General features: G+C 58.6%; 1 protein-coding gene and 1 long non-coding RNA gene across 7 annotated transcripts; one reads left to right on the forward strand and one right to left on the reverse strand.

Annotated features, from left to right (window-relative positions):
* Nucleotides 1–57: 57 nt before the first annotated feature.
* On the reverse strand, nt 58–19,987 carry Grtp1 (growth hormone regulated TBC protein 1). Of its 5 annotated transcripts, none has more exons than XM_087193170.1 (9): nt 19,859–19,987; nt 19,582–19,733; nt 17,177–17,437; nt 14,997–15,155; nt 13,409–13,533; nt 10,670–10,766; nt 3,218–3,390; nt 2,963–3,148; nt 58–432 (listed from the first exon to the last, which is right to left on the reverse strand). In XM_087193170.1, exons 1-9 carry the CDS (start codon nt 19,903–19,905, stop codon nt 343–345), a joined length of 1,290 nt encoding a protein of 429 aa, XP_087049296.1. In that variant the 5' UTR covers nt 19,906–19,987; the 3' UTR covers nt 58–342. The 5 variants fall into 5 exon arrangements, with proteins under 5 accessions (XP_087049296.1, XP_087049295.1, XP_004858552.1 ...); XM_087193169.1 differs by having other exon boundaries at nt 2,963–3,163; XM_087193171.1 differs by lacking the exon at nt 58–432 and adding an exon at nt 439–1,574 and having other exon boundaries at nt 2,963–3,163.
* Nucleotides 19,356–23,429, forward strand: LOC147823475 (uncharacterized). Of its 2 annotated transcripts, XR_015443853.1 has the most exons (3): nt 19,356–19,492; nt 19,601–19,660; nt 20,255–23,429. It is a non-coding gene; the product is annotated as an uncharacterized LOC147823475 (long non-coding RNA). The 2 variants fall into 2 exon arrangements; XR_015443852.1 differs by lacking the exon at nt 19,356–19,492 and having other exon boundaries at nt 19,539–19,660.
* Nucleotides 23,430–25,958: the final 2,529 nt, after the last annotated feature.

The raw sequence follows: 25,958 nt of genomic DNA on the forward strand, positions 1-25,958 counted from the left end.
AATACCTCAGCACCGGTAACACAACAGCCACCAGTTAACAAGCCGATAAGCAAAAACTCATAGAGCTGAAATATTTTATTAAATATAAATGCACATATCTCATTTTATATATTACTGATGTCTAAGATAAAAATTTCTTAGAAATTTTATGACTTCATAGGTCATAATTGAAAGTCTAGAGAATGACATGATTTTTAAATCACTTTTTAAAAAAACTCAGCACGAAAGTGTGGTGACTTCAGTGTTCACAGCACCGACGGAGGCAGTGGAGGCTGCGCAGGCCTCAGCCCTGTGGCCAGGGCTCCTCCCGGTGCCAGGAATGGAGGGCACGTGGGGATGTGGTCACCTCTGCGCCAGCAGCGCTGCCCGGCAGCTCTCTCGGAGCCTGGTGATGGTCGTCATGGACAGGCTCCCAGGATGTGAAAATATTTTCTGGAAACAAGCAGTTAGCTAGCTTCAGCATGAACCCTCCCAGTAACACATTTCACCTCTGCCATCCTGCTGACGTTGCCGTGGAGATGGACAAACTCAAGGCTGCAGGCTGGGCAGGCAGGAAGCCACCACTGTCTGTGGCTCTGGGCTGTGTCCACCGGGGCTGTGGGCTGCCCTGCAGTGTCTCTCCCCAGGTTGGCAGGATGAAGAGGCTGCTGGCCGCCTTTGGGCTAGGTCAGAAGGGCACCGCGGCCAGGGGTCAGGGCGTGGGTGACGAGGGGTGGCAGAGCCCCTTCTGAGGGAAACAGCCCCTCCTCAGGCTCCCAGAATCTCCACAGTGGTGACAGGGCCTCCCTTTTGGGCAAAGTCACCCAGCATCTTCCCTGTGGACTCAGGTAAGAAATGTGTCTTACCCCTCCTGAGGACCTCGGTCGTCTGGGAATGAACTAGACAGGAAAACGGACTCAGTCCCACCTGCCCCTGCTTCTGACAGCTCTCCTGAAGTCAGGAAAACCCCAGGAATGGTGATGGGGAGACAAGGGGCTGTGACAGCGCTTGGGGGTTTCGATGACCCAGAGATGATCTTCGCGAACTCTGTGGTATCGTGAGTCCGTGTCAAGAGCAAAAGACCCTGACGACGTGAGCAGTACCAGCCTCGGGGAAGGATGGGTCCCCACGAGACCCCCCACAACCCAGATCTGAGGGCTCTGCCAGGTTCTGGTGAGCAGCCCACCGTGGGCCAGCGTAGGGGTCACTGCTTGGGTCTCAGAGGCAAACCTGCTTTTCGCAAGCTCAAGGGTGACAATACTGTGGAGCCTCCTGTTAGGTGCAAACCTTCAGATGACTCCAGAGAGAAAAGGAGAACACTCCAGACACTGGCAGAGACACTTGGGGACCTGCAGAGAACCTCATATCTGTCAGGGCCGGCCCACCAGCAGGATAAATGACAAGTCCACATCTCACCTTACAGGATGCGACCCCTGTCTGACTTCACAAGCTGTCACACAGACCTGTCAGGGCACAATGCCCAGCCTCTCCCAGGCCCTCAGCACCGCTTTTCTACTGCTGCTTTTTGACCCATACTTGTTGAATGTGTTCAGTTCATCTCTTCGGGTTGCAGCACCTCTGTGTCAACCTGGAGCCTTGGGAGGGAAGGGCGGGTCCTATTGGCCTAAGGAGTCACCCGTGAGGGATTTAGGCCTCTGCTGGGCAGGGCCAACTGCCCTAGATCAGCCCTGAGGCAGCGCTGGCAGGCGGAGCGTCACCCTTCAGCTCCCCTGCGATGAGGCCGACAGCTGGGACACAGGTCCATGGCACGCATGGAGCCCACTCTGGGTTCAGCCCCCAGCACACACACACGTGATTAAAAGGAGAAGAAAACTTCTCTGGGGGAACCAGGCAGGAGAGAAAGGCCCAGTGCTCCCCAGGAGGGAGCCTATGCGGAGTTTTCAGCGTCCTGCTCGGGTGCACTGCCAGCTGGGAACACCAAAGGCCACTGGTGACCTGACTCACAGCCAGAAGGACAGCGGTGGAGACTCCATCGCCAGGAGCCACCATCCTCAGAGGTGGGAAGGTTCCCGAGACCTCTTCGCACTGAGAGCTGGGAGCAGCTGGCACTGGGGCTCAGGGTCATCCCACTTGATGGCCACTGCTGCCAACCCACGCCTTCTACTGGAACTGAGCAAGGACCCTCAGCCCATTGGCAACACTTGGGAGCCCCTCGGGGACTCTCCCCTTCAGGGCCCTGAAGAAAAGGGGGTGGCGGTGACAGCCACCAGCAGGCTCGAAAGGCAGCCCAAATCTGAGCTCCATCTTTCCCGCAGCCGGGGACCCACCACCCCAGACAGCCTCCCAGGTTGGGGACAGGGCGGCCCCTGCCTGAGCCCGCTGGGTGCCGGAGCCCTTTGCCCAGTGAGCCCGGGCAGAGTGTTCCCCACCCTGCACAGGGTGCTCCCTGGCACTGCCCTGGCTGCCAGAACAGCACCCTGCACCGCCAACAGCACGATGTGCTCCTGGTCAAGGCAGACACAGGCAGACAGGCAGCCAGGCGCCCCTGCCGCCTCAGTGAGACCGCGGAGCAGCCGGCTCTGCTCGCAGCCCTGCCTCTGTCAGCACACCCCCTGCCCCAGCACCCACACAGCCCATTGATGTGGCAGGTCCTGATTGTCCCTGGCCTTGGGGAGCTGTGCTTCTGGGGCCATGGGGGAGGACAACCCACCGGGGCAGGAGGGACAACAGCAGCGTGAGGGACCGATGACACTGCTGGTGGAGACGACCCCCAGGAAGCCTTGTGACCAGGCTCCTGGAGAGGCCACGGCACCAGTGCCCCAGGTGCCCGGGAAGCTGAGCAACAGCGAGGCAGGACCATGTGCTCCTCCAACACTTTGACCTGGCCCTCCAGGGGGTCAGAGGCAGCCCCAGGCAGGGACCCTGCCGGTTTGCAAACAGGAGCGGAGGCACGGGTCCCTGGACCATGCACAGACCACGGCTGCGGCATGAGGCTCCTGGGGGCGGGCGCCCCGGCACACACCTGCATGAATGTGTGGCACTCCACCACGAAGCTCCCTCTGGTGATCTGCCTGAACTTGTCACAAATGTCTGGCACGCCAGTGGCTTCCAAGATGAATGCCTCATGTTGCTTAATCAGGGTCAGGGCCACCCGGAAGATGATTTTGGAGCCTTCGTTGAACAAACAGTCCCAGATCCGAAGCACAGTCTGTAGAACAGAGATCTGCGTCACCTCCACAGCAGCCCATGCTGTGCCAGGGGTCACCTGCAGACTCACCTCCACGGGCAGGATATCCACAAACAGGCAGATGAACCAGCGGGACACCACCAGGGTCCACAGCACGCCGTGCCCGTCCAGCAGGGCGGCCACTGCTGGCAGCTTCACCCTCACCAGCTCTGCCAGGACCTCCTGGTCTGTCTTCAGGCCCAGCATGGCCGGGCCATAGTAATCTGCCAAGGGAGGAGGAGATGTGGAGAACTCACACCACACGCCACACGCGCCACCTGGCCTGGTGGCCTCTGCCTGGCTGAGCCAGGAGAGGGCAACAGGGCTGCCTCCTGGGAGGGAAGGGCACAGTGAACGAGGACGAGTCCGGGGCGGTAATGTGGACACGGCAGCGGGAGTGGACGTCCCAGAGCAAGGCCTCCCAGGACACCGGGGCGCCGGCCACCCAGACCCCTGGTCAGCAGGGCTATGTGGACACACGGACGCCCTCCGTGCATGGGCAGGACACCATCCAGCCTGAGGAAGCAGCTTGGACCCAGGCCAAGCACGGATGGTCAAGAAAAGGCGAATAAATCAGAGCAGCTCAAAGAGCTTCTCATTAGCACAGGAACACTGACTCTGCTGGGAGGCAAAATAGGTGCAACTCGAAGCCATACGTAGGCGTAGGCAAGGACTTTCTGAACAGAACCCCAACTGCATAAGAAATAATCAAGAATCAACAAGTGGGATCACATCAAATTCAAAAGCTTCGGTACAGCAAAGAAAACAACCAACAGAGTGAAGAGACAGCCCTCAGAATGGGAAAAAATTCTTAGTCCTCCTCAGACAGAAGCCTAGTACATACACTGTATAAAGAACTCAAAAAACTGAGACCCCCTAAATAAAAGGCCCATTTAATAAATGGACAAGAGAAATGAAAAACCAACAAATGGCCACTAAATGCATTTAAAAATGTTCAACACTGCTGGTCATTAGAGAAGTAACACTGAGATTCCGTCTTACCCCAGAAAGAATGGCGTCATCAAATTAAATAATAATAGCAAGTGCTGGAGAGGCCGGGGGAAAAGGAGCCCTTCTACACTGTTGGTATGAATGTGAAGTAGTACAACCACCAGGGAAAGTAGTGTAGAGATTCCTCAGAAACCTAAAACTAAAACTTCCAGTCCACCTAACTATTCTGCTCCCAGGTATCTTTCTGGAAGATTAAAGACATCACATTACAGTGATCCATGCACGCCTGTGTCTACAGCAGCACAGCTTATAATCGTTACATCTTGGAAGCAGCCATCAGCAGATGAGTGGATAACAAAATGTGGTATTTACACACAATGGAGCACTACTCTGCCATAGAGAGGGATAAACGAGTCCTCTGTAGGAAAATGGAAACCATAATGTTAAGTGAAATAAATTAGACACATAAGCTTAACTATCACGATTTCTTTTATATGACAAACCCAAAATAAAAGGCAGATGACAGGAAACAGAGATGGGTGGAGCTGGGGAGGAGCTGCGGGAAGACTTGGGCAGTGTTTCCCACGTGTGCCCACTCCCCCTGAGCAGCGCGCTCGTTACTGCAGACAGCACAGCGCGAACAGGAACAGGAACACAGGAACGGAAGAGGAGAAGGTGACGACACGGGGGCGGGGGGCTTCTGTGCAGCCCCGGGGCCAAGCACAAGTCCTGGGCCGGTTTGCAGGGGCAGCGGGCGCGGCCGCCCACAGTGGGCTGTGCGTGTTCGCAGGCTGCACGCTCGGTGGGTCAGCACTCTGCGTCCTCACAATCAAAACAAAACCCACGCTGAGACCAACACTCCCCACCGCTTGTCCAGCTTGCTTTTGAACAGACATTTGTCTTAGCAGAAGACCTTTAGGCTGCTTTAGTTTTTACCTTACTGTGATGTTATAATTTTTAATGCTTGTTTCGTGCTAAAATGGATTCAGCCAGGTTGATGTGATTGATCCCAGGCACTCGGGAGGCTGCGGCAGGGGGATTGTGAGTTTGAGGCCAGCCTGAGCATCTTAGTAAGACCCTGTCTCAGACAATGCAAAGGCCTAGAGTGGGGTGGGCTCGGTGGCGAGCACTTGCCTAGCCTGTGAGGCCCTGGATTCCGCCCCCGGCATTGCACAAACAAAAGAACGCCCCGATGAAAGCTGCTGACCCCTTACAGCCTCGTCTGCATCTGTCTCGGGCGCTTCCCTCGTAACAGCACACCCCGTCCTGTCCCAGCGCAGAGCCCGGGGCGCTGGTCTTGCAGGGGCACCTTGGACGGCACCAGGCTGAGCTCAGGACAAGGAGTTGGCAGAGCCGTACAGCGAGACCTTGGCCCTCTACACAGAGGCTTAGATGCTTCCAAAAATAGAGGCGCTAAACACCCTGAGGCGGGCAGGCTGAAGCTCGGCCCATGGGGTGGGGATGAAGCTTGTCCTCCCCCGTCACAGAGGATCAGCTGTGGTCTGCATAATGCTGCGTATGAGTGTGATCGCACAGTCTAACACATGCACACACACTGGCTCTCCACCTAGAACTCTCAAGCAGAAAACCAAAGCTGCTCAGCGGTCACCAGTGAGCCCAGAAGACCTGCTGAGGCAGGGACGGTGGGCAGGAGCCATCACCCTTTGTTAGGCACCACAGAGGCCAACCCTAAAGGAAGGACAGACGCAAAACCTCAGCAGCACGTGGGGTGCAGGATCCATTCAGTGGGCACAAAAAGGCAGAACATGCACCCCACCCAACTCCAGACCTGTCTCCTTGGGGGACAGGGGACCCCAGGCTGGGCACGGGCCACTCCAACAGGGCTCCTGCCTGCGCTTGAGGGCTGAGGGCACCGCATCCCCCGACCCTGAGTGAGCGGGAGCTGTACTGTGCCCAGGGAGAGCCCAGGAAGGCCAACCCAGGGGCTTTGCCCGCTGTGTGAGCGAGCAGGTGGCCACCGGGCTGTGGGGCGCCAGCTGGAGGTGCTTTTCCTGCCCAGGGCCCTCCCCGGGGCAGACGGGGGCGTGGCCAGCCTCCCCCAGACCCACACCCGCGCCCACCACAGCTCATGCCTGCAGCACCCGCATGGCAGCCCCACGGGGCCCCACGAGCCTGTGACAGGCAGCCCGACATCGGCAGGCTGGGGCAGAGCACGTGCTGCTCCATCAGACTCCAGAGAGCCACACACCTGGACTCAGCCCACAGAGTGGGTGGCGTGGAGACGCAGCCCTTGAGGACCTGGCCGTCCGGCGTTTGTGTCCACAGCCGGGAACACGGCACTGCCAGGCACCTTTCCTGGACGGGGTCGGAAAAGGGAGCGTCTCGGGTGAAAACCTGACTCAGACCTGACACAAGCAGGCCCCGAGGGGACGCCGAGCACCTGAAAGGAACAGGGGCGCTGAGACGTTGATGTCCAGGGTAACCCGAGGATGTCGCCTCGGAATCGCACGGCCCTGGGGGCAGCTGGCCTGAGCGGGAAACCCACCCAGACACAGGGGGCCGGGCCTCCCCCGCACTGGCGCCTGATTGCCGGAGGCATCCTCTGCTTTTTACCCATCAAGCGACAAACTGCCTGTCATTCTGCACGGCTGCAACTGATGGGGTCTGTGGCCAAAGGCACGGGACCAGGGCCCATCACGACCTGCGCCACGGCCCTGCTCCTCCACCCCAGCCCACTCTGCCCTGCCCCACTGCAAGCCAACCTGGAGGACCTACCAACGCCGGGGCCTAGTGCTGAAGGTGGAACAAGTCCAGGGCCCGGCCCGGCCACTTGGCCTCCGGAGCCACTTCCTGGGGACCAACAGGAATGCTGCGAGCCGCACGGTGACTGGGGCAGGAGCCCGTGCCCGGGCGTGTGGGCCTGCACCCCACCTCGGGGAAGCACCACCTAGAGGACATCACACTGCATTCTGTGACACAGCAGGGCCCAGGCACGCCATGCTCTCTGGCTGTGAACCACAGTGAACTGTGGGCCACCGAGGACTAGCAGATGCAGGATAAGCTCCGACAAAGCAGCGTCCCCTCCTCCAGAGACGCCTCCGCGCTCTGTCCCGCCAGGGAGGACGGCCCCAGTCAGGGCAGCCAAGACCACAGACGTGCTGAGCCATGGGCCCAGGGCTGCGCCACGAAGCCGAACCCTCAGCTCAGGACAGAGAGAGGGCAGCCCAGGAAGATGAGAGACAGACAGACAGAGACAGAGAGACAAACGGAGGCTGGGGTAGCTCAGTAGTGCAATGCCTGCCTGGCAAGCACGAGGCGCCCTGAGTTCGATTCCCGCCAAAACAAACTAAACAAAAAAGCGCACCACACAGCAATAAAGATAAACTGTTAAAGAGCTAGCTAGCGGGCGTGGGAGTTCGCTGCAGCAAAGACTTCATCTGTGAACAGAATAAAATGTTTCATTTTCCTCTTCAAACTTCTGTATATTTAGCTGGGCATGGTGGCATAGGCCTGTAATCCCAGCATGCAGGAGGCTGAGGCAGGAGGATCAGTGCAAGTAGGAGGCCAGCTTGGGCTACATAGCGAGACTGTCTCAAAAAACAAACAAATGAGGGCCGGGGGTTTAGCTCAGTGGTGCTGCCGCCTGCCTCGCAAGCGCAAGGTGCTGAGTTTGATCCCCGTACCAAAAAAAGAAAAAAAAAACCCAAATGAATAAACTTCTGTACATCTTGCTAATTCCTAAACCTTTTCAGTAATGACACAAAAACTTACTTTCAGTGCTGATTTTTTAAGCCAAAATAAATACTGCAAAACTGAACTGAAAAAATAAAACGTGTGTGTTGAGTTAAGCCCCAGGTTCTGCTTTGAGTGGGAGGCTGCCCAGGAGCTGGGCACCGGCGGGCGAGCTCTGCCTGCTGGGATGGGCACCTCCACTGGGAGGGGAGCGGCTGCCATCACTGTGGCCTGGGGTCCGAGTGTGGCCAGCAGGAGGGGCTGCAGGCTGCATCCATGTCTGCTCCCAGGCCAGCATGCACCCAGCAGTGAGCCACCTGCCCTGCACTTCCTCAGGGGACGCCAGCTCAGCCAGCTCCCCACGGCCACTGTGCCTTCGGTGCCACTTCTGGCAGGGCGGCCCTGCCCTGGCCCTTGCCGGGTCCTCTGCCTTAGGCAGCCTGTCCCGTGTGAGGTAGCTCCTCCACCCCGGGGGATTGCCAAGAAGTGGCCTCTGAGGGTGAAGGTGATGTCCCCAGTCGGCCTGTGTGGGCACCTCGGAGCCACCCCTTGGCCGCTACGGAGGGCACCAGCCCTGTGTCCAGCCAGCCCCCATGACGCGGCCAGTTCTAACTGCCCTGAGCTGGGGGCCGTGGCTGGGCTAGAGGCCAGCGCCACACTCAGCCAGGTGAGCCCATGCCTCTGCCTGCCAGGGAGCTGTTGTCTTCTTGTCAGCTTGCGGGCCACACCAGGCTCCCGTCCGAGAGCTTCCTCCCTCTAATGGCCCACCGCCCAGGCCCTCGACTTTCCCGGGTTCTTCCCGTGGTCCAGAAGCTGATCCTTTGTTAAGCGGGGCTCACAGGTACCCTCTCCGTGCTTGTCTTGCTCTGTTTACGCTGTCCTTTAACTTGCTGGCTTTTAAGCTTTCCGCGCACTGAGCATTGCCTGCGTCGCCCCCTCTGGAACTGCTGTCAGGACGTCTTTCCACTCCAGCCCTCACACTCATGCTGTGCCTTCTCCTGGGGTCTGGCTGTGCTTCCTTCCCTGCCGGGGAGGCCAGGGGTCAGCAAGGGCTTGCGAGCGCATTTCTCTGTTACCTGGCAGCCCCGCTCTGCAGCCCGCCTCTCCCTCCATAACCGAGCAGCTCTGGGGCAGTGTCAGCACCCCACACCACCCCTTGACCCAAGCTGCTGAAGTCACCCTTGTATTCGGGATCTAAACACAGGTTCCCTGGGGAGAGGAGCTGCAGCACCTCGGGATATGCCACCTCCTAACACCGGCTGACGAGCCATTTACCTGTTTTCTGCAAGATTTATTTAACAGTTTTTATGTGGTGCTGGAAACAAAACCCAGGGCCTCGCCCACACTAAGCAAGTTCTGAGCTACACCCTCAGGACTTTTTCGAGACAGATTCTCACTGGGTTGCCAGTCTGGCCTCCAACTTGAGACCCTCCTGCCTCAGCCTCCTGAGAGACTGGGATTACATCTGTGCACCACTCCTGACTTGTGCTTTACTTTTACACTGAGACCTGTTAGAACTGCAACTTGGTTCCACTGAATCTAGCAGCTAATGTGGAACGAGCTGGGGGCCCTTCTTGCCTTCCTGATCCACGCTCTGCTTCGTGCTCTGGGTGGAGCCAGTCTGCCTGTCTTCCACGTGTCCCACAGGGATTCAGGCCTCTCTGCGTCACACTGTGCTTCTGAGGCGCAGGACAGAGCTGGGAGCATGGCAGATCAGGGGCAGAGCTCGGCCACGGAACTGATGTCCACGGCAGTTCAGGAGGCAGCCGCCAACGGGAGCAGTGAGCCTGTCACCCGCCTCTGCGGATGTCTTGCTGGTGTCCCCAGTCTTCCTTCCTGGCCGTCACGCACTTGCTGTGCCAGGCTGCTCTGCCCACACTGCTGTGACGGGTGCTGCCACTGGCCCCTGGCTCTGCACCTGGGCTGTGTCGAGTCCGTGCAGTGTGGGCAGACGATGGCAGCCAGCAGCGCTCACTTCTGTTTCTGGCTCCTGTCTCGGCAGTGGTCGGAGCTGTGGGACTGGCCCAGGCAGCGATGACGTCCGTGGTCCCCTTGCCCGTGAGATGGTTCCATTTGGTGTCTGTGCAGCACTGCTAAGGACGGAGTGAGAACATGCACAGGGCAAAGGAACCAGGTTGCACCCCGTGTGTCCAGCGCTGGCCCCTTTTCCCAAGACCGTGGCCAGGTGGGAAGGGAGACTCTGGGCTTCTGCACCCACATGGACTATACTGCGGTCCATGTCCACACTGCAGTCCACATCCATGCCACGGTGCACGTTCATGCTTCAGTCCACATCTACACTCCAGCTGACATCTGCACTGCAATCCACCCCTACACTGCGGCCCACATCTCTGCTGCGGTCCCTGTCTACAGTGTGGTCCACAGCTACACCACACTAACACTGCTGCCCATTCCTATTAGGAACCAAGAAAAGGGAAAGACCCAAAGAGACTTTCACCCCAAAAAGCTGTAGCAAGAGGCAGTTGTGGTGGTGACCATGCTCACGAATTCAGGAACAAACCTCCAGGAAGCTGTGTGAGCCGCTCAGGGGACATGGGACCAGCACAGACTGCAAGAGGGGTCCTTTCTGGGCCACATCCCCATGGGGGCAAGGTGCCAGCTGGACAGGCAGGCAAACCCATGCCCGAGGTGGAGGCCACGGACACCCCGTGGGGTCCAGAGATGACAGCCACCCAGGCGGGCCACCCACTGGGACATCTGCTCCGCTTAACGAAGTGGAGAAGGATTTGGGCCGCAGCTCCCACACACGGCCATCGTTTCCAGTCCGCCCTGCCCGGTCAGCGGGCGTCTCCAAAACTCCAGACAGGGTGGGGAAGGCACCAGTGGCGGCCAACATACCGGGCAGGATCCGTCCAATGAGAGCGTCTAGGAGCCAGAAAGACTCTTCTTCACTCTTTGTGATGAGAATGAGATATCCCGCTATGAAATTCATTCCCTGAAATCAGAAAAACGAGAACCAAAGTCACACTGAGTTTTAACCTGCTCCTGCCAGCTCGGCCACTGGTCTCCAGGTGTCACTGTCCCGTGGGGCTCTGTGTACCCCTGGTGCTACCACGGGTCTCATCGTGTTTACCCATCTTTTTACAAAGAAAATTAACAAAGGCCACCCGGTGCGACAACCGTGCGTAAAGCACCGGTGGTTCAAGCTGCCTGGCAGTGAGACAGGAACTGTGGCCCCATTGTGAACAGGGTATCGCCCAGCTGCTCACTGCCATGCTGGGCTTCCCTAAAACCCAGGAGTCACACACTCTGGTGGTGGCACCTCAGAGATACGTAAGGGGCAGCCATGGCGTGCCGAGTTGGACAACGTAGGTAAAAAGAGGAGCAGGCGCTGGCCATGGTGGCGCACATCTGTAAGCCCAGCATTCAAGGGGCTGAGGCAGGAGGATCTCTGTGAGTTCAAGGTTAGTGTGGGCCACACAGTGAGTTCAAGACCAGCCTGAACTGCATAGCGAGACCCTGTCTCAAAAAACTTAATTAATTAAGAGGAAAAAGTAAACACCTCAAGCCCCAAGTGCCACCTGGAATAGGAAATCAAAGACCACCTATCGCTTCTCGGCCTTTTGGCTAAGATCAAGTATAAAGGCCACCTTGTACCAAGGCACTGCAACTACCCCCCTTCCCAAACCACAAGGACAGCAGGACCACGTTTGTAAAACACGAGGGTCCTGGTATCACGGTGGGGTGCTGGGGGTGGTTGTGACCAAGACCCTTTTGGGAAACGCCAGCACACACTTCCCAAAAGGCAGACGTCACCAGCAAAGTCGGGGGACATGGCCAGCGGGCGGCTCAGGGTGTGGCTGGTGCCGCTCCAGTGACTGGCTTCACACTGCTCTGCTCTCTCCTGCACATCCATGTGTCTGGGACAGATGTGTATTTCTCCAGCAATAAGGGAAATCCAGCCTCTGCCAACCACAGAGGTGGGGCAGGTGGTGCCGGCTGCAGGAGGGGAAGCTGGCACCGTGGCACCAGGTGTCAGGGTGCCCAGGGGCATGGAGGGATGGTCAGGAGCACACTGTGCCCATGCCCACCGTCACACCCACTGCCACGCCCACTCCAGAAGCAGGTCCTGCAAATGCGACTTGGGAACATGCTGTGGGGCTGGGACAGCGTCAGCCCTGGGGGTGACACGGGGCACATGCAGTCATCTAGGGACCCAAGGTCGCATGCGCTCTCTGTGGTACCGGGGGGGCTGTATTCCAACCCCAGGCTTCCCGCTGAGGTCCTAACCCTGCACCACAGGGCTGGGCCATGCCTGGAGCCCTGGCAGACAGCACCATGCAGGGAAGGTGGCCCTAATCCAGGAAGGCCAGGTCTTCAAGGAAGGGGGGCATGGATGCCTAGCAGGAAGCACCCCACGTGGACATGGAGGCAGAGCCAGGGCAATGCACTGACAAGCTGGGGAGCGACGTGGACAGCAACCACAGGGGCCATGGAGGGGCCAGGACAGAGCTGTCCTCCTGGGTCTCAGCAGAGGCCCTGCGTGTGCATGTGCGTGTGTGTGCGCATGCGCACACGCATGTATCCCAGAAGCCCCACGTATGCGTGTGCATACACGTTGGTGCTTGTATTCCACAGCAGGAGAGCTCTGGTGGGACGCTGATATTTATAATTGTGAGCCAGGTGTGTGGTGCACTCCTGTAATCCCAGCACTCAGGAGGCTGAGGCAGGAGGATCACCATGAGTTCAAGGCCAGCCTGCACTCCACAGTGAGACCCTGTCTCAAAAATACAGGAATAAAAAATAATAAAATTGTGCTTGGAAGGCAGAAGGACGAGGAGAGGAAGTAAAAAGCACCAAGACACCAGATGGGCCTGGACCAGATCCCCACGGTGAATACATTCACGAGGTGTCACAAACACATGCTGATAAAAAGTTTTAAACTAAGAAAATAAAATAAAACTGTGCTTTTTTTGGTACCGGGGATCGAACTCAGGACCCTGCACTTGCGAGACAGGCGCTGGAACCACCGAGCTACCTCCCTGGCCCAAACTGTGCTTTTTATTTTTAAGACCTCGAAGAACAGAAAGGACGACGCTCTAAAATTCCCTAAACTTTGTCTCCACTCCTAAAAGCTGTGCTCTCGCTCCTGAACAGGTGCAGCCACGTGCCTAGGGCTGAGGCCACCCACGCCCTTCCGCGTGCCATCTGCACACAGGCACAGTGTGTGGGCAGGGCCAGTGCTGCCCACGCTGGGTTGGGCCGAGCCTCTGGGACCCCTGGCCCCTCCATCAATGCCTTGCTGGGCTCCTCCTGCCCCGGTCAGGCCTCCGCTGCCCTCACACACCCGGAGCGCCTGCTGATGCCATGGCAAGTGGCAAGTCCCACTCACCCGACAGCCGGGGCTGGGGCCTGCTGCCTGCCCACAGGTGGCCTGATGGTCTGGGTTCTGAGGACACTCAAGTGGCAGCGCCCACCTGCTCCCAGCCCGCAGCCTCCCCTCCGCCACCCCACTCCAGGCGTCCCAGAGTCTTGCACGTGGGCGAGGGCCGAGTCCTGAGGGTGCTGCACATCACGTGCAGTGCCAACCATGCCTCCCACCCAGTGTGCACCGCGCCCAGGCCCCAGCGGCCTCACCTGGCAGTAGCCCACACCTGGGTTGTGCAGCCCGTAGGCCAGCAGCACGTCGGACAGAGCCTTCTGCAAGCAGGGCTGTGCCATCTTTCGGAACCTCACGTTGTCCGGGAAGGTGCGGCTCAGGTCTGTGCGGAAATTCACCAGAGGTCACCATCTGCGCTCTGTGACCCACTTGTCTGCTCTCTTTTCTTTGTTTTGTTTTGAGACAGGGTCTTGCTATGTAGCCCAAGCTGGCCTTGAACTCAGTGATCCTCCTGCCTCAGCCTCCTGAGTGCTGGGATTATAGGTGTGCACCACCACACCCAGGCCCTTATGCATATGCAAGCACTCCCCACTGAGCAGAACCCCCAGCCCTTCCCTCTTGAAGTGTCCCAAGAAAGGCCCAGCTGACCTTTGCTCAACGTGGCCCAGGCCAGGGCTGCTGGGCCAGAAGGGGAGGGGACAGGAGCCGAGGGTCCCCGGAGCCCTCTCCCTTGGAGTTAGGGGCGGAGCCCTCTCCCCTGGAGTTGGGGGGCAGAGCAGCCCCCCCCAGCCAGACCCAGGATGATGGGTGGAAAATGTGCACAAAGCCCGGGACGTTTCCCACTGTTGAGGGCCACAGTCAGGAGGGCCAGGGTGGCCCCGAGGGGACAGGCAGCACTGACCTGGAAGCAAACCCGAATCTGTGCCGGGAGCCCCGCCTTCCTGCTCAGCACAGCCCCAGGCCAGGCACCAGGCCCCCCGACCCAGACATGCAGAGTCCAAGCACCCAGCCCGGGAAGGGCTGCACTCGGGCTACTTCAGGCCATGTGGACAGCACCAGGACAGCTCCCGAGGGACGTGGGCGCCTTGCTGTGGGCATGAGACACCTGGTTTACCCGGATGCCTCACAGCGCTGAACACGGAGCCCCGCGTGGGCAGGGGTCGCCTGCAGGCCACCTCACAGCAGAGCCCCGAGCACTCATTTGGGGGGACAGAGGGACAAACAACGTAGTATCCTCATGCGGGGAACATCGGACACGCAGCGGAGGGGAGACCCGCTTTAGCACTTTGAGGCCCCACCTCTGGTCTGTGGAGACGGAGGATGCCGAGGAGAGACGTGTGGGGCAGGGACCCCGAGCACTGGGTGACAGTGCCAGGCTCCTGCTGGGGTGGGGGTGGGGGGTCCTGGGCCACTGCTGCTCTCTCCTGAGAATCCAGAGGCGAATCTGTGTTACTCCATTTCCTGGAGAGCTACAGGCACTCAAATATCTGCTGAGCGGGTGAAGCAAAAAGTCTTGCCTGCAAATATTCCAGTGTTGGTTTTTCCCCAAAATACGACTCTAAATTAAAATCAGTTGGTGCTCTTTGCTTTTGTGCAGCACCGGGGGTGGAATGCAGGGCCTTCGCACTAAACTACATCCCCAGCCCTTTAAGAACGTGTCACCGCTTGTATTTCAAGGCAGGGTGTTGCTAAGCTGTCCAAGCTGGGTGCAAACTTGCCCCCCTCCCCGTCACAGCCTCCTGGAGTGCTAGGATCGCAGGCGGGCGTCCTGACTCGACTCCACCTGGACTGCCTGGACACCAGGGTGGACCCCACGGCTGCGCCTGGCCTGCTCCGGCAGCCCACCTGTCCTGATGGCTTCCTCCAGCTCAGGGTTTCGCTCTCCCCGCAGTAGCCGCTGGTAGTAGCCGGGGTTCTGCTCCATCTGGGCCTGCGCTCCGCTCACAGCCAGCCACACTCGGGCCCGGTGCTCCAGCGGGACCCCTTTCCGGATGTAGCGCTTCACTAGAACCAACCGGAGAGCAGCACAGTGAACAGCCTGAACAGCCCTGAGCGCTTGGCACGGTGACCGCCCACTCTGCTCCCCCACCCGCATGGCGGGCCAGGTGGGCTCCCGCTCGACTCTCCCGGGCACAGGCTGCCCGCTAAGGAGGGGCCTGCAGTGTGGCTGGGTGGCAGCGCCATGCCAATGTACACAAGGCCCTGGTTACACCCGACACTGGGAAAACAGCAGGAGGAGCTGCTCTCCAGGCAGGCGGAGCTGGGTGCACACTGCAGGTGGGTGTGTGGCTGGGCACGGTGGGTGGTGTCGGGATGCCAGCAGCGCAGTCTGAGGGGCAGACCCAGCAGGCGGCCGGCGAGGTGCAGGCAGAGTGAATTAGGGTACTCTGTCGCAGGAGTCCCTGTCCTGCACACTGCGCGCTGTCTCATGGGGAAGTGAAGAGCAGTTTCCAGTGACCGCAGAACCAGGACCGAAGTTAAACCCGGGAGCTGCCGGCTTGAATCTGCAAGGTGGGGCTTCCCTGGCTGGAGCACCACATGGAGGTACCCTGTGCTCTTCCTGACTGTCACCAGCAGAACAGCTACTTTTCAAAGCAAATAGCCAAAGCCATCGTTCCCTCTGGGGATTTCATCATAGACACTATTATCTCAGGCTGCACTTTAGGAAGCCCTGAAGTTTGGATGTTAAATGTCCCCAAGGCCTGTGGCTGAAGGTCTGGCCCCCTGGACCAGCTGCCAGGTGGGGCCTGGAGGGAGGGGAGTCTGCCGATGAGGGGACTGCTGTCCAGCCGGGGACCCCCCTCCTGTACTTCCTGGCCCTGAGGCGAGGGTCTCTCCCAGGTGTGACTCGCCATGTGACACAGAGCCACAGGGTCAACCGACCACAGACGGTGGCCAAAACTAAATCTTTCTCTTCAAAGGTAACCAAACAGCAAGAAAAAGAAATAAAATTTCCATCAATGGCACAAAGCCCACTAATTGATACACACACAAATCTGAGTTGTATTTAACAGACAAAAAATGATCAGAATCACCAAGCACACAGGTCCTGATCGGGAAAAGCACTAGTGAGCTGGAGCTGCTACCCCAAGTTCCAGGGGACCTGGAAGACAGGGAGCTACTCTGGGGCACTGTCCATGGTCCCCACGGCCTCCACCCGCCGAGGGGAGCCTGAGGGCCCTACTGGGAGGACCCAAGTGGATATCCAGGAAGCCCAGGGCAGGACAGACCCCAGAACCTCCCACCGAAGCTACAAAGAGCCCAGAATCCTCTCCAGCTTTGAAGAAACACCGGAGATCCTGAGTCTCAAGAACCCCACGGTGCCCTTGGACTAACTGCTCTGCAGCATGACCTGGAGCCAGCCTGACAGTTCTAGCACAGATGCTACTAATCAGAAAGCTGTCCTTCCATCCTTCCCCCCAGGACGATGACACTGCAGCCCTGTCATGGCAACATGGCCGGAAGCTCCGAGTGCCACTCCTTTTCTGCAGAACAGCAAGAGCAGTGTCAATCGAAACACAGACAGAGGCTGCTCTAACTCACAGGGACCAGCCAAAAGGCACAGGCGCGCACACCAGAAATGTTTAAACTGCATCACAGCAACACCAAAAGTTATACATCAAACCCACAGTAATAAAACCTGGTATTGGTGAAATGTTAGAGAAGAAGATTAAAGCAATGTAGTATATCATGGAAAAGAATCCGGAGGCAGACTTACACAAAAAACTCAACTGCTTTTTGACAAGGTCACACAGGAAATCCGATGCAGACAGAATCATGGCTGACCAATGAAAGAATGCCCAGAGTAAAAATACAACAGCATAATGCAGTAGCAGAAGTGCACCACCACTTGGCATGCTCACATTTCTGGCAGGAGCACAAATTTGTCCAGTCACGTTAGAGAGGCTTTGTTTCTGTTCAGAGGTGCTGGGATCGAGCCCTGGGCCTTCCTCCAGCAGCTGAGGCCAGGCAGTTACTTACTAACCATTTGACAGGACCCAGCAAACCAAGTCCACAGTGTTTACCTGAGAGAAGCGTGCAAGTGAATGTTATGTTGGCTTTCCATATTCCAAATGCCTCCCGATGAACAGGCCCCGCCATGGCAGACAAAGTGAAACGGAAAAGCAGATCAAGCAGGCCGGCTTTGCGGGAGAAGCACGCTGTCTGCTCCGGGCTCCCGTGGGACCCATTCACTGGGCCCGTGCGCAAGGACCAGCATGGTGAAGACATCGAACACCACGGTCTGCAGATGACTGTGCTACTGGAGACACCACGAGGTGAAAATCCTCCAGAAAAAGAAAGACAACACTCACCAGGACTTGAAATGCGAGATAAGGCTGAAGTCAGGGTGAGTCCGGGGCCAAGGGTGTGGGCCTCAACCGTCTGCACCCCGCTGCTCTTCCCAGCCGGGCTCCCACCTCTGAATGGAGCACACGGTCTACTCCTGTCTGGTGTCTGCTAACCCACCCTGGGCTTTGCCAGTACAGGGACCCCTGACAACACCCCTAGAAAACAGGCCCACGCCAGCAGGGACACCAGGGTTGTAGGCCCTCACACCTTCCACTGGACCAGCCAGGTCCCCTCTTCCTGTAGATCAGCAGACTGCAGCTTGCGGCTGCCACCCCTTAGGCTGAGTCTCACCAGGGATCAGACACAATCGCACCCAAACCTGTTCAGGCCAGCTACACTTGTCACCACAGCTGCAGCCTGATTAGGGTCACATCATCAAAGAGGTTACTAGACAAAAATGGTTGCTACGTCAATAAAACCAAGTTAAACTTTTAGAAAGGTTGGGACAAGTTCTCAGGCAAAGCAGGACAAAGCAAAAACTGCTGGACTAGACGGAAAATAACTGCAAAGGTGGCGGACAATGTAGGAGTCTGCAGTGGAGCTCCTTCCACAAGGCCTCTGATTCCTACCCGCCCGAGCCCCTGCCACAGGGCGACGGTGACCGCACCCCTCCCCCAGTGTGGCTTCCGTGAGGAAGGGGGTGCAAACCCACCCCCCTCAAAGAAAAGGACCGGAGGGGCCAAGCAACCAAACCAGACAGGAGCACACCTGTGTTCCGCACACGGAAGGTTCGTAGGGACACAACCACGAATCCTCAGGGCCTCTGCTCTGACTGACCCCGGGCCAAGCCTAGGGTCGACAGGCCACAGACACTGCCTCCTGCTCTGAAGGTCACCTGCAGAGACGCACGAGCATCTGTGTGTGCACATGTGAGCATGCATGAGCACACAGCTGCATTTGAGTGATCTCCGCAGGAGGGTGGGGGGTGGGGTTGGAGAGAAACAGCCTCACTCCACATCCTTCAGTGCAATTAAAATGTTCATCACCTCATAACTTAGATTTTATATAACTCCAAAGTTAGAGGGCCAATCAAATTTGAAGAATAAATTCAAAAGGAAAAATAAAAGTAGATGCCTGCTGGAAATATTAACATACTGAGGGAGCAGGGACGGGTGTCTGATAGTGTTTGCCTCATGGGGCTTTCGAGGTCCCTTCCCCTCAGGCTCTGCCAGCTTACTTGATGCTGCGTGGCCAGTGCTGAGCACAGCCCAGGGGTCACCTCCCACCCCAGCAGCAACAGGTCACCCACGCAGGGAGCCCACGGGGCACAACATGGCTGGGCCACCTGCCTCCCGGCACACAGCAAGCTCCATGGACGCGCTCACCGACTTCACGCGGTTTCCCCAGCACTGCTCTACCTATGACTCGCGGGGCAGCAAGCTGGGGCTGCTCTTCACTGGAGTCCCTCCTTCGGCTCACCCCACGCGGCGCGGACAGGCCACCCTCACCCCACACCCGTCCTGTCTGGGAGCAGGGCCACCTGACTTCCTCTACACGGCACCCACGCGCTCCCTCACCCGGGCACAGCTGGTAATGCTGCCCAGGCCGACACCTGTTTGGCCAGGTAGTACTGCAGTCGTCCTAGCCAGGGGCTCCAGGACCCAGTAGCAAGGAAACAAAAGTCCTACAGGCAGGGCGGGGTCTTGGGTTCCAGTCACAGAAACAGGACTGAAACGAAGTAAGGCGCGTGCTGCTCACAGGCTTGGGGCACCGGGCTGGGACGGGCGCCGGTTCAGTTTCCAGCCCGGCTGTAGCCAGTTTGGACAGGAGGGAGCGTCCCACGTGCTCAGCGGCCGCTCCCAACGCGGGCTGGACTTTGCCCATCTCTGGGAAGGGCCGGCCAGGCCAGGTGGCTGGGTAGGTCCCCGAGGAGCCTCCCCGTGGCACCGCCCAAAGACCCTGGGTGTTCTTCACCTCACCGTCCTGGGGGCAGGCCATGCCCTGGGCGGGGGCTACTGCGGTGTCGGGGCGAGGAGGTCGAGGTGCCCGAGGTGGGGGTCGGGGCCTCGGGGATCGCGGTTTCCGAGAGTGGCGGGGTGCGGCCGGGTCCCCGGGTGGCCGCGTGGGCCGCCCCACTCACCTGTCGCGGTCCTGCGCAGGCCGCTGTCCCCCTGCAGCAGCCGGGACCACTTCAGGGCTCTCCTGGTGAGCACCGCCAGGTAGGCGGAGAGGAACTCGTCGTAGGCGGCGTAGTCGAAGTCTTCGGGCCGCTCGAACCCATACGGGTCGACCCTGCAAGGCGCGGACAGCGGCTGCAGAGGGGGCCTCGGCCGGCCGGGCCGGGGCGACCCCCTCCTCCCCCCATCCCTGCACGGCCTCCCGGGCCCCGTCCACCCCGCCCCGCGGCTCCCACCCACCTGAGCCCGCAGGCCGGCGGTGCCGGCGAGCGCTCAGCCCGACGCATGCGGTGGAGGGAGCGGGGCTGCGACCCCGTGCGCGTGGGCCCGGGGCGCCGGAGCTTCCGGCCGGGCGGGGCGGGGCGGGGCGTAGAGTTCGGGGCGGGGCCACGAGGGAGGAGTCAGAGGGGAGGCGAGGAGCTGGGGGCACGGAGGGGCGGGGCACAGGGGCGGAGGGGGAGGGGAATATGGTCAAGAGGCGGGGCTGGGAGCTCTATGGGGCGGGGCCCGAGCTCGGGGGCGGGGCGCGGGGCGCGGGGCGGGGCCCTGCTCAGGGCAGAGGGTGAGTGTCCTTCAGCTTTCCGCGACCTGGACTCCTCTTTTCTTACGCTTGTCCTTTTTTTTTTTTGGTACCAGGGATCGAACTCGGGTTCTTGCGCTTGCGAGGCAGGAGGCAGCGGAACCACCACTGAGCTAAATCCCCGACCCTGTCTTACGCACATCTTTCCACCTACTCCCACTCCCGGGACTTGAACGCTCCGGACTTTGCGTCCACTCAGGACAGCCGCCTGGCTCCGGCCTCACCAACCATGGGGGCCGCGGTCAGGAGCCCGCGGGGCGGAGTCCACCCCTCGGACCTCCGCCCTGGGCCTCACCACTCTGGGTCCCTCTCTAAGTCCATCCCTGGGTTACCCCGCTCAGGGGCTCCTTGTCCAGGGTCTCCCTGCCCACCATGAGGCCCCTCCCGAGTGGTGAATGGGGCCTGGGGAGAGTGCAGCCCCGTGGGGCGGGCACCCATGTCCCCTACTTGGTGACCACTGCCGGGACCCATCCTTTCCCGGCACACTCATGGGCTGCAGCTCCATGCTCTGGATCCCTTGTCCCTGTCTACTTGGTGTCCTGAGGAGTGGACGCTTGGCATGAGAGCCACCCCGGGCTGCTGTTCAAAGCAGCCAGGCCTGGGTTAGGGTGAGGAGGAGTGGCCTCCTGCAGCCTCCGCGTGGTGAGCAGTGGACGTATTGGTTGTGAGGAAGGCCTGGCTCTACCACCTCCTCCACATCCCAAAGGCCTGCCCCAGCAGCTCCCTCCTGACCAGGTGGAGTGGTCTCGGGCCTCAGCAGACTCACCTGGCGCCCAGTTGTCCCAGAACATTCCCTCTTGGGCCCTTTGGGAGCTGGAAGAGAGCTGTGCGTGGAACTAGACCACCCTGTGGGGACTGCTGTGGAGTTCCAGCCTGGTCCACACCCAGGAGGCTGCAGAGAGCTGTGTGACCCCGACCCCAGCTGCCCAGAGGCCCAGATGCTGGCTCTGAGGACTTGACTGGTTGGCCCAGCCGACAGCATCCCTTCTCCCCCGGGCCTGCAGCATGCTGTGCTCTGGCATCCTGGGAGCTTCCTGGGCAGCCTTGCCTGGGCCTGGCCACAGGGAGCTGATGGGTGGCCTTTGTCATGGACAGACTCATGCCTGGTTGCTCTCTCCTTTCTCATTAAGCCCTAGAAGGAAGAGGAGAGACAAGTCCTTTACCACTGGGGCCTGACAGCGCCGCTCCCAGCTCCTGTGCCCTGGTCCATGCCCGCTCCTTCTGCCAGTTCCCCCTGGCACAGCCCACTCAGCCAGGGGGCCCTGGAGGCCCCTGTGAGGAGTCTCTGGATCCCACCTCAGCCCCTCTCACAGCCTTGTAGAGCAGCCAGAAAGCACAGGCCCTGGCCCTGGGTGCTTGCTTGTGAGCGTGGAGGATACCCTGCCTCTCAGGGGCAGCGCCCATGGGAGGTCCCCGTGGGCGTGCGGATCAGAGTGGACTGTACAAGAGCGGCTGCCCTCCAGGAAGAGTGGAGGGAGGGAGAGATGCCTGCTAGGGATGAGAGTGGCTGGCAGCCTCAGCCGGGCGGAGCAGGCAGCCCCCTGCTCCTTCCAGGCTCCAGCCTGGCCCCTGGGACCAAGGACAGCGGGCTGTGCCTGTGAAAAGCCTCCCTTCCGCTGGGCCCTGGCACCTGATACCTTTTTGGTGAGGTCTCTGCAGGGCTGTCCAGGCAGCAGGGCTCTCACCTGGAGTACTCAGCCAGCCCAGCCTCCTGCAGCCCCAGGGGCCTCAGGCCTAGGCAGGGAAGCCAGACCAGTCAACCAGGGCCTGTGAGAGGTCAGGGTGCTTCAGGAGCCCTTGGACCCTGGGCTGTCCCTCGGAAGGTCCAGGCGAGGCCCTGATGGCAGCTGAGACCTGGGAAGAATGAGTGGACCTTAGATGGAGGGGACATGGCCACAGCGTGGCCTGCTGGTCTGCTGTCAACGCAGCTGCTGAGGGGCCAGCCAGACACCATGGGCTCCTGCTGCCCCTCGAGGATGGAGCCTGCCCCGGGGCTCCTGGGCGCTGGACTTTGGGCTGGACTCCCTGGCCCTGCACACTGCCTGGCAGCACCTGGGGGCACTGCAGGACCGCACCTCACACCCCAAGGGCTGCCAGGGGCCTGAGCCCTTGCCAGGGCCAAGACTCTGCACTGCATGCAGCCCTGAGCCGTGCGGCCCGTCCCCAGGCCACCAGAGTGGCCAGAGCTGTGCAGCTGAGAACCCTGCTGGTCCATCAGGGGCTGCAGTCAGAAAGGAAGCAGCCACTGCTAGAGATTAGAGGGGCTTCTGGGACATGACAGGGGTCCGCCAGCCCCGGAGGCACTTGCTGGCCCAGGCTGACATGGAGGAGGTTCAGGGATGTGCAGGGTTTCTAGGGTGTTTCCGTATCTAATAGCTGTGTGTGCATTGTTAACATGAGTGGAAACTGACCTGAGCCCTGCAGACCTGGAAAATAGGATGAATAAAGAAACCCCCTCTTGGCATCCCAGAGTGGGGCTCACTGCCTAGCGCCCCAGCCACCCTTGTGCCAGGATGAGACTATGGTGTCTGCTGGTCCCTCACAGAACCAGCACCCGGGTCCTTCTGAGCCCGGGACAGAATGCTTGACCTTTGCCCATCTGAGCAAGGTCCCCCTGGGGAGCAGGGGCTGGGGAGCAGCCACCCCACATGCCTGGTCCTCTCTGCCTCCTCTGACCCACTCTGGACAAGAGGACTGCTTTCTGTCCCCTTTATCTGGCAGCTCCGGTGGTGGGTTCTCATACATGTTCTCTGAAAATAAGACCTAACTGGAAAATAAACTCTAGCATGATTTTTCAGGCCCCTCGTAATAAGTCCTACCCCTGAAATAAGGCCCAGTTAGGATCACTTTCCAGACGGACCCATTTTAGCACATTCGCTGAACACAAGACAGATGTATTGAATGATAAAATAATAATACTAATATACAATTAAATATAAATAATATTATTGACATTAATACTTAAAATGAATGATAATTATAATTAAGTACTGTATTTGTAAATTCCCAAGTGAGCACCTTTAGACTAGAGGTAAACACTTACGTAAACAGATGAACTAGAGACCTACTGCTGAGCGGCCAGTCGGAGGACAGGCAACACCCAAATAATGTGCACACTTGACAGTGAACAGATGTGGTCGTGTCTAATATGAATCTTTATAATTCAATATGTTGTGTGTTGTAACAGATGTACTTAATGCACTTGTGTGAAATAAAGAAACATTTTCTGAATTTTGCTGCCTGCAATTTCTCATAGCTTTTGTGTGGACTGTCTTTTTTTTTTTTTTGAGACAAGGTCTCACTCTGTAGTTCAGGCTGACCTTGAACTCACTATGTCGCCCAGGCTGGCCTATATTCGTGCTAATCCTCCCAAGTGCTAGGATTACAGATGTGCACCACTACGCCTGACTGGGACCTTCATTCTTAACTGTCATCATTTCTGTTAGCATTCCTGTCTCGAAAGCCTTCAGTTAACACTGATTTAATAGAAACCTGTGAAGCCCAGCCTGCAAGAGGTGACTTGGGTGAAGAATTCACGGGATAAGGTCACTGACAGCTGTGTTGCCAATGCACTATGAGCAGGCTACGTGGACAGGAAGCGCTCATTTACAGAGAGCTCTGTTGGGGGCCTTGGACATTGGGGCTGATCTAGGGAAAGTGGAGCCCCAAGAAATGCAGGAGCTATGACGATGTTCCAGAAAAGATGACACGATTGTGTCTGAATAAGTGTGGACGTTTATACATGAATGCACAAACGAGTGTAGACTGCCATACATGACAAAATAAGACAGGCTGCTAGTAAGCCCGGCTGTGTCTTTTGAAGTAAAAATTAAGACCTCGTCTTATTTGAAGGAAATACAGTCTGTATTCATTTCTCACGCTGGGAACCATATTCTGCTCTCTACTTCTGTGCCTTTGGCAGATTTTTTTGTTTTTCTTTGACTTTTGTTGGCAGATTTGTTTTTTATTGGACTTGAGAAGACAATGAAGTCTGGAAACAGCTTTAAAAATACTCCAGCCAGGGAAAAGCGGAGATGGAAAGAGCAGAATGATAAAAATCTTTGTAGCCCAATCGTGAGTCTCTGGAGGGTTTAGGGGATGTTTGAAATGCTCTGTCATCTGCTCCAGGCCCTGCCCTGTAGGTCTGTGGCAGGGGCCTGCTGTGGGCCCGCTGCCTGGGCAGAGTCCCCTGGGTGGAGCCCGCCTGGACAGGTGCTGCACACCTCTCCCTGAGGACTGGAGGTGCCTTGCTGGGCATCCCCACCTCCTGCTAGGAGGCCGGAGGCACAAGGACTGCTTACTCAGGGACTGAAGGCCAGACAGGGCCTCTGGGGATGGGGCCCCACCCTGGTCTTCCTCCTTCACAGGGAGGTCCCCCCTGGTTGCTGTGGGGGCTGGGCGGCCTCTTCCGACTCCCATCTGCACGGCCTGTGAAGAAGAAAAGCAGGTTCAGGGAACAGGCGGGTCCAGTCCACCTGCAGCCTGCCGGTGCCTCGGAAGCAGGAGACTGACGGGGGGCCACCCATAAAACCAGACTCCAGTGCCTTTGCTTTTCTCCTTCTGTCCACGCTGCGTCTGAACATCGGGAAGTCTTCTCTGGGCATTGCAAGAAGCTTATGGCTTGATGGAGGAGAAACTCCAGAGTTATCAGTGGGCAAGCGCCACTGTAAGAACGGAATATCTCCTGAGGGGAAGAATGCCGCGAAACATGGTGTTGTGTCTGAGCCATAGCAAGGCTCTGGACAAAATATCTGGAGAGCGAGGGAGGGGTGTGGACAACTCCCCTGGAGAGCAAGGTGGCCCCAAGCTTGCCCTGCAGACCCTCAGGAGTGCAGGGCTGGGCAGTTGTTCCCTCAGTCCCTTCTGAGGCCTAGTGTGCTGTTGGTGTCCTGGGGCTGTGGTGACAAAATCCCACACTTCAGGTGGCCAGGCAGGGCTGGCTGGGCTCCTCTGTGAGGGCCCTAACTTAGGTCACCTCAGCAGCCTCTGCAGGGACCTCTCCAAACAGCATGCTCTGGGGCCAGGGCTCAAGATTCCACATTCGAGTTCAGCCACCAGGGGTGGGCTGGGATTTGCTAAGATGAAAGGAAATGTCAGGCTTGACCTGGTTGTGAGATGCTGAACGGATTGCTCTTTAACCCAAGCTACAGTTTGATAAGATACAAAAGCCACAACAGAACAGGCGGCCAAGGCAGGTGCTGTCCCCGCCCGACAAAGCTGTGCTGCCTGGGATGGAGAACGCAGGACGGGATGTCCCCAGCATAGACACCAGCTACAAGCACAGCCTCTTCTCAGTGCCCAGTCACCTGAAAACGTCCACACACCTGCCTTGCCCAGTGCACGGACCCCGCCACGAATGTCTGCTCTGCCCCTACACGTGCCAGACGTGGCCGACCTCTTCCCATGCTCTGTAAAGCGTTCTGCCTTTCCTTTGTTCGGGCCGGTGGCCTCCTGGCTGCCGTCAGTCCACCTCTCCCCGTGAATACAGCCCATACCTCTTTGCCTTCACCAGCCTGCTCGGGTGGTCTCACCACAGAGGCCACAGTGAGGAGGTCCTCAGGCAGCAGGAGGCTGTGGGGCAGGGCCTCCGTGGGCCCCAGGGTTCTAGTGCAAACCCGGAGCAGCAGATCCTCATGTGAGGGCATTTCCTGTCTCCTCTCATGTTCTTCTCTCCATCCCACTGGGCTCCAGCCCCTGTGCCTTCTCAGCATTCACAGCCCCCTTTCCAGCCTCCTCGGATGCTGCCTGTGAACCCTAAGT

The sequence above is a fragment of the Heterocephalus glaber genome, unplaced genomic scaffold, assembly GCF_053883595.1.
Source record: "Heterocephalus glaber isolate CG9 unplaced genomic scaffold, H.glaber_assembly_v1.0 deba00001579, whole genome shotgun sequence".
NCBI lineage: Eukaryota > Metazoa > Chordata > Mammalia > Rodentia > Bathyergidae > Heterocephalus > Heterocephalus glaber.

What these genes read in the sequence shown, in the direction of transcription:
- Grtp1 (XM_087193169.1), bottom strand. Translation starts at nt 19,905, where the DNA reads ATGCGTCGGGCTGAGCGCTCGCCGGCACCGCCGGCCTGCGGGCTCAG. An exon ending in TGGATATCCTGCCCGTGGAG is followed by an intron (nt 3,164 to 3,217) that starts GTGAGTCTGCAG and finishes GAGGTGACGCAG; the next exon opens with ATCTCTGTTCTACAGACTGT. An exon ending in AGTGCCACACATTCATGCAG is followed by an intron (nt 433 to 2,962) that starts GTGTGTGCCGGG and finishes GCTTGTTTCCAG; the next exon opens with AAAATATTTTCACATCCTGG.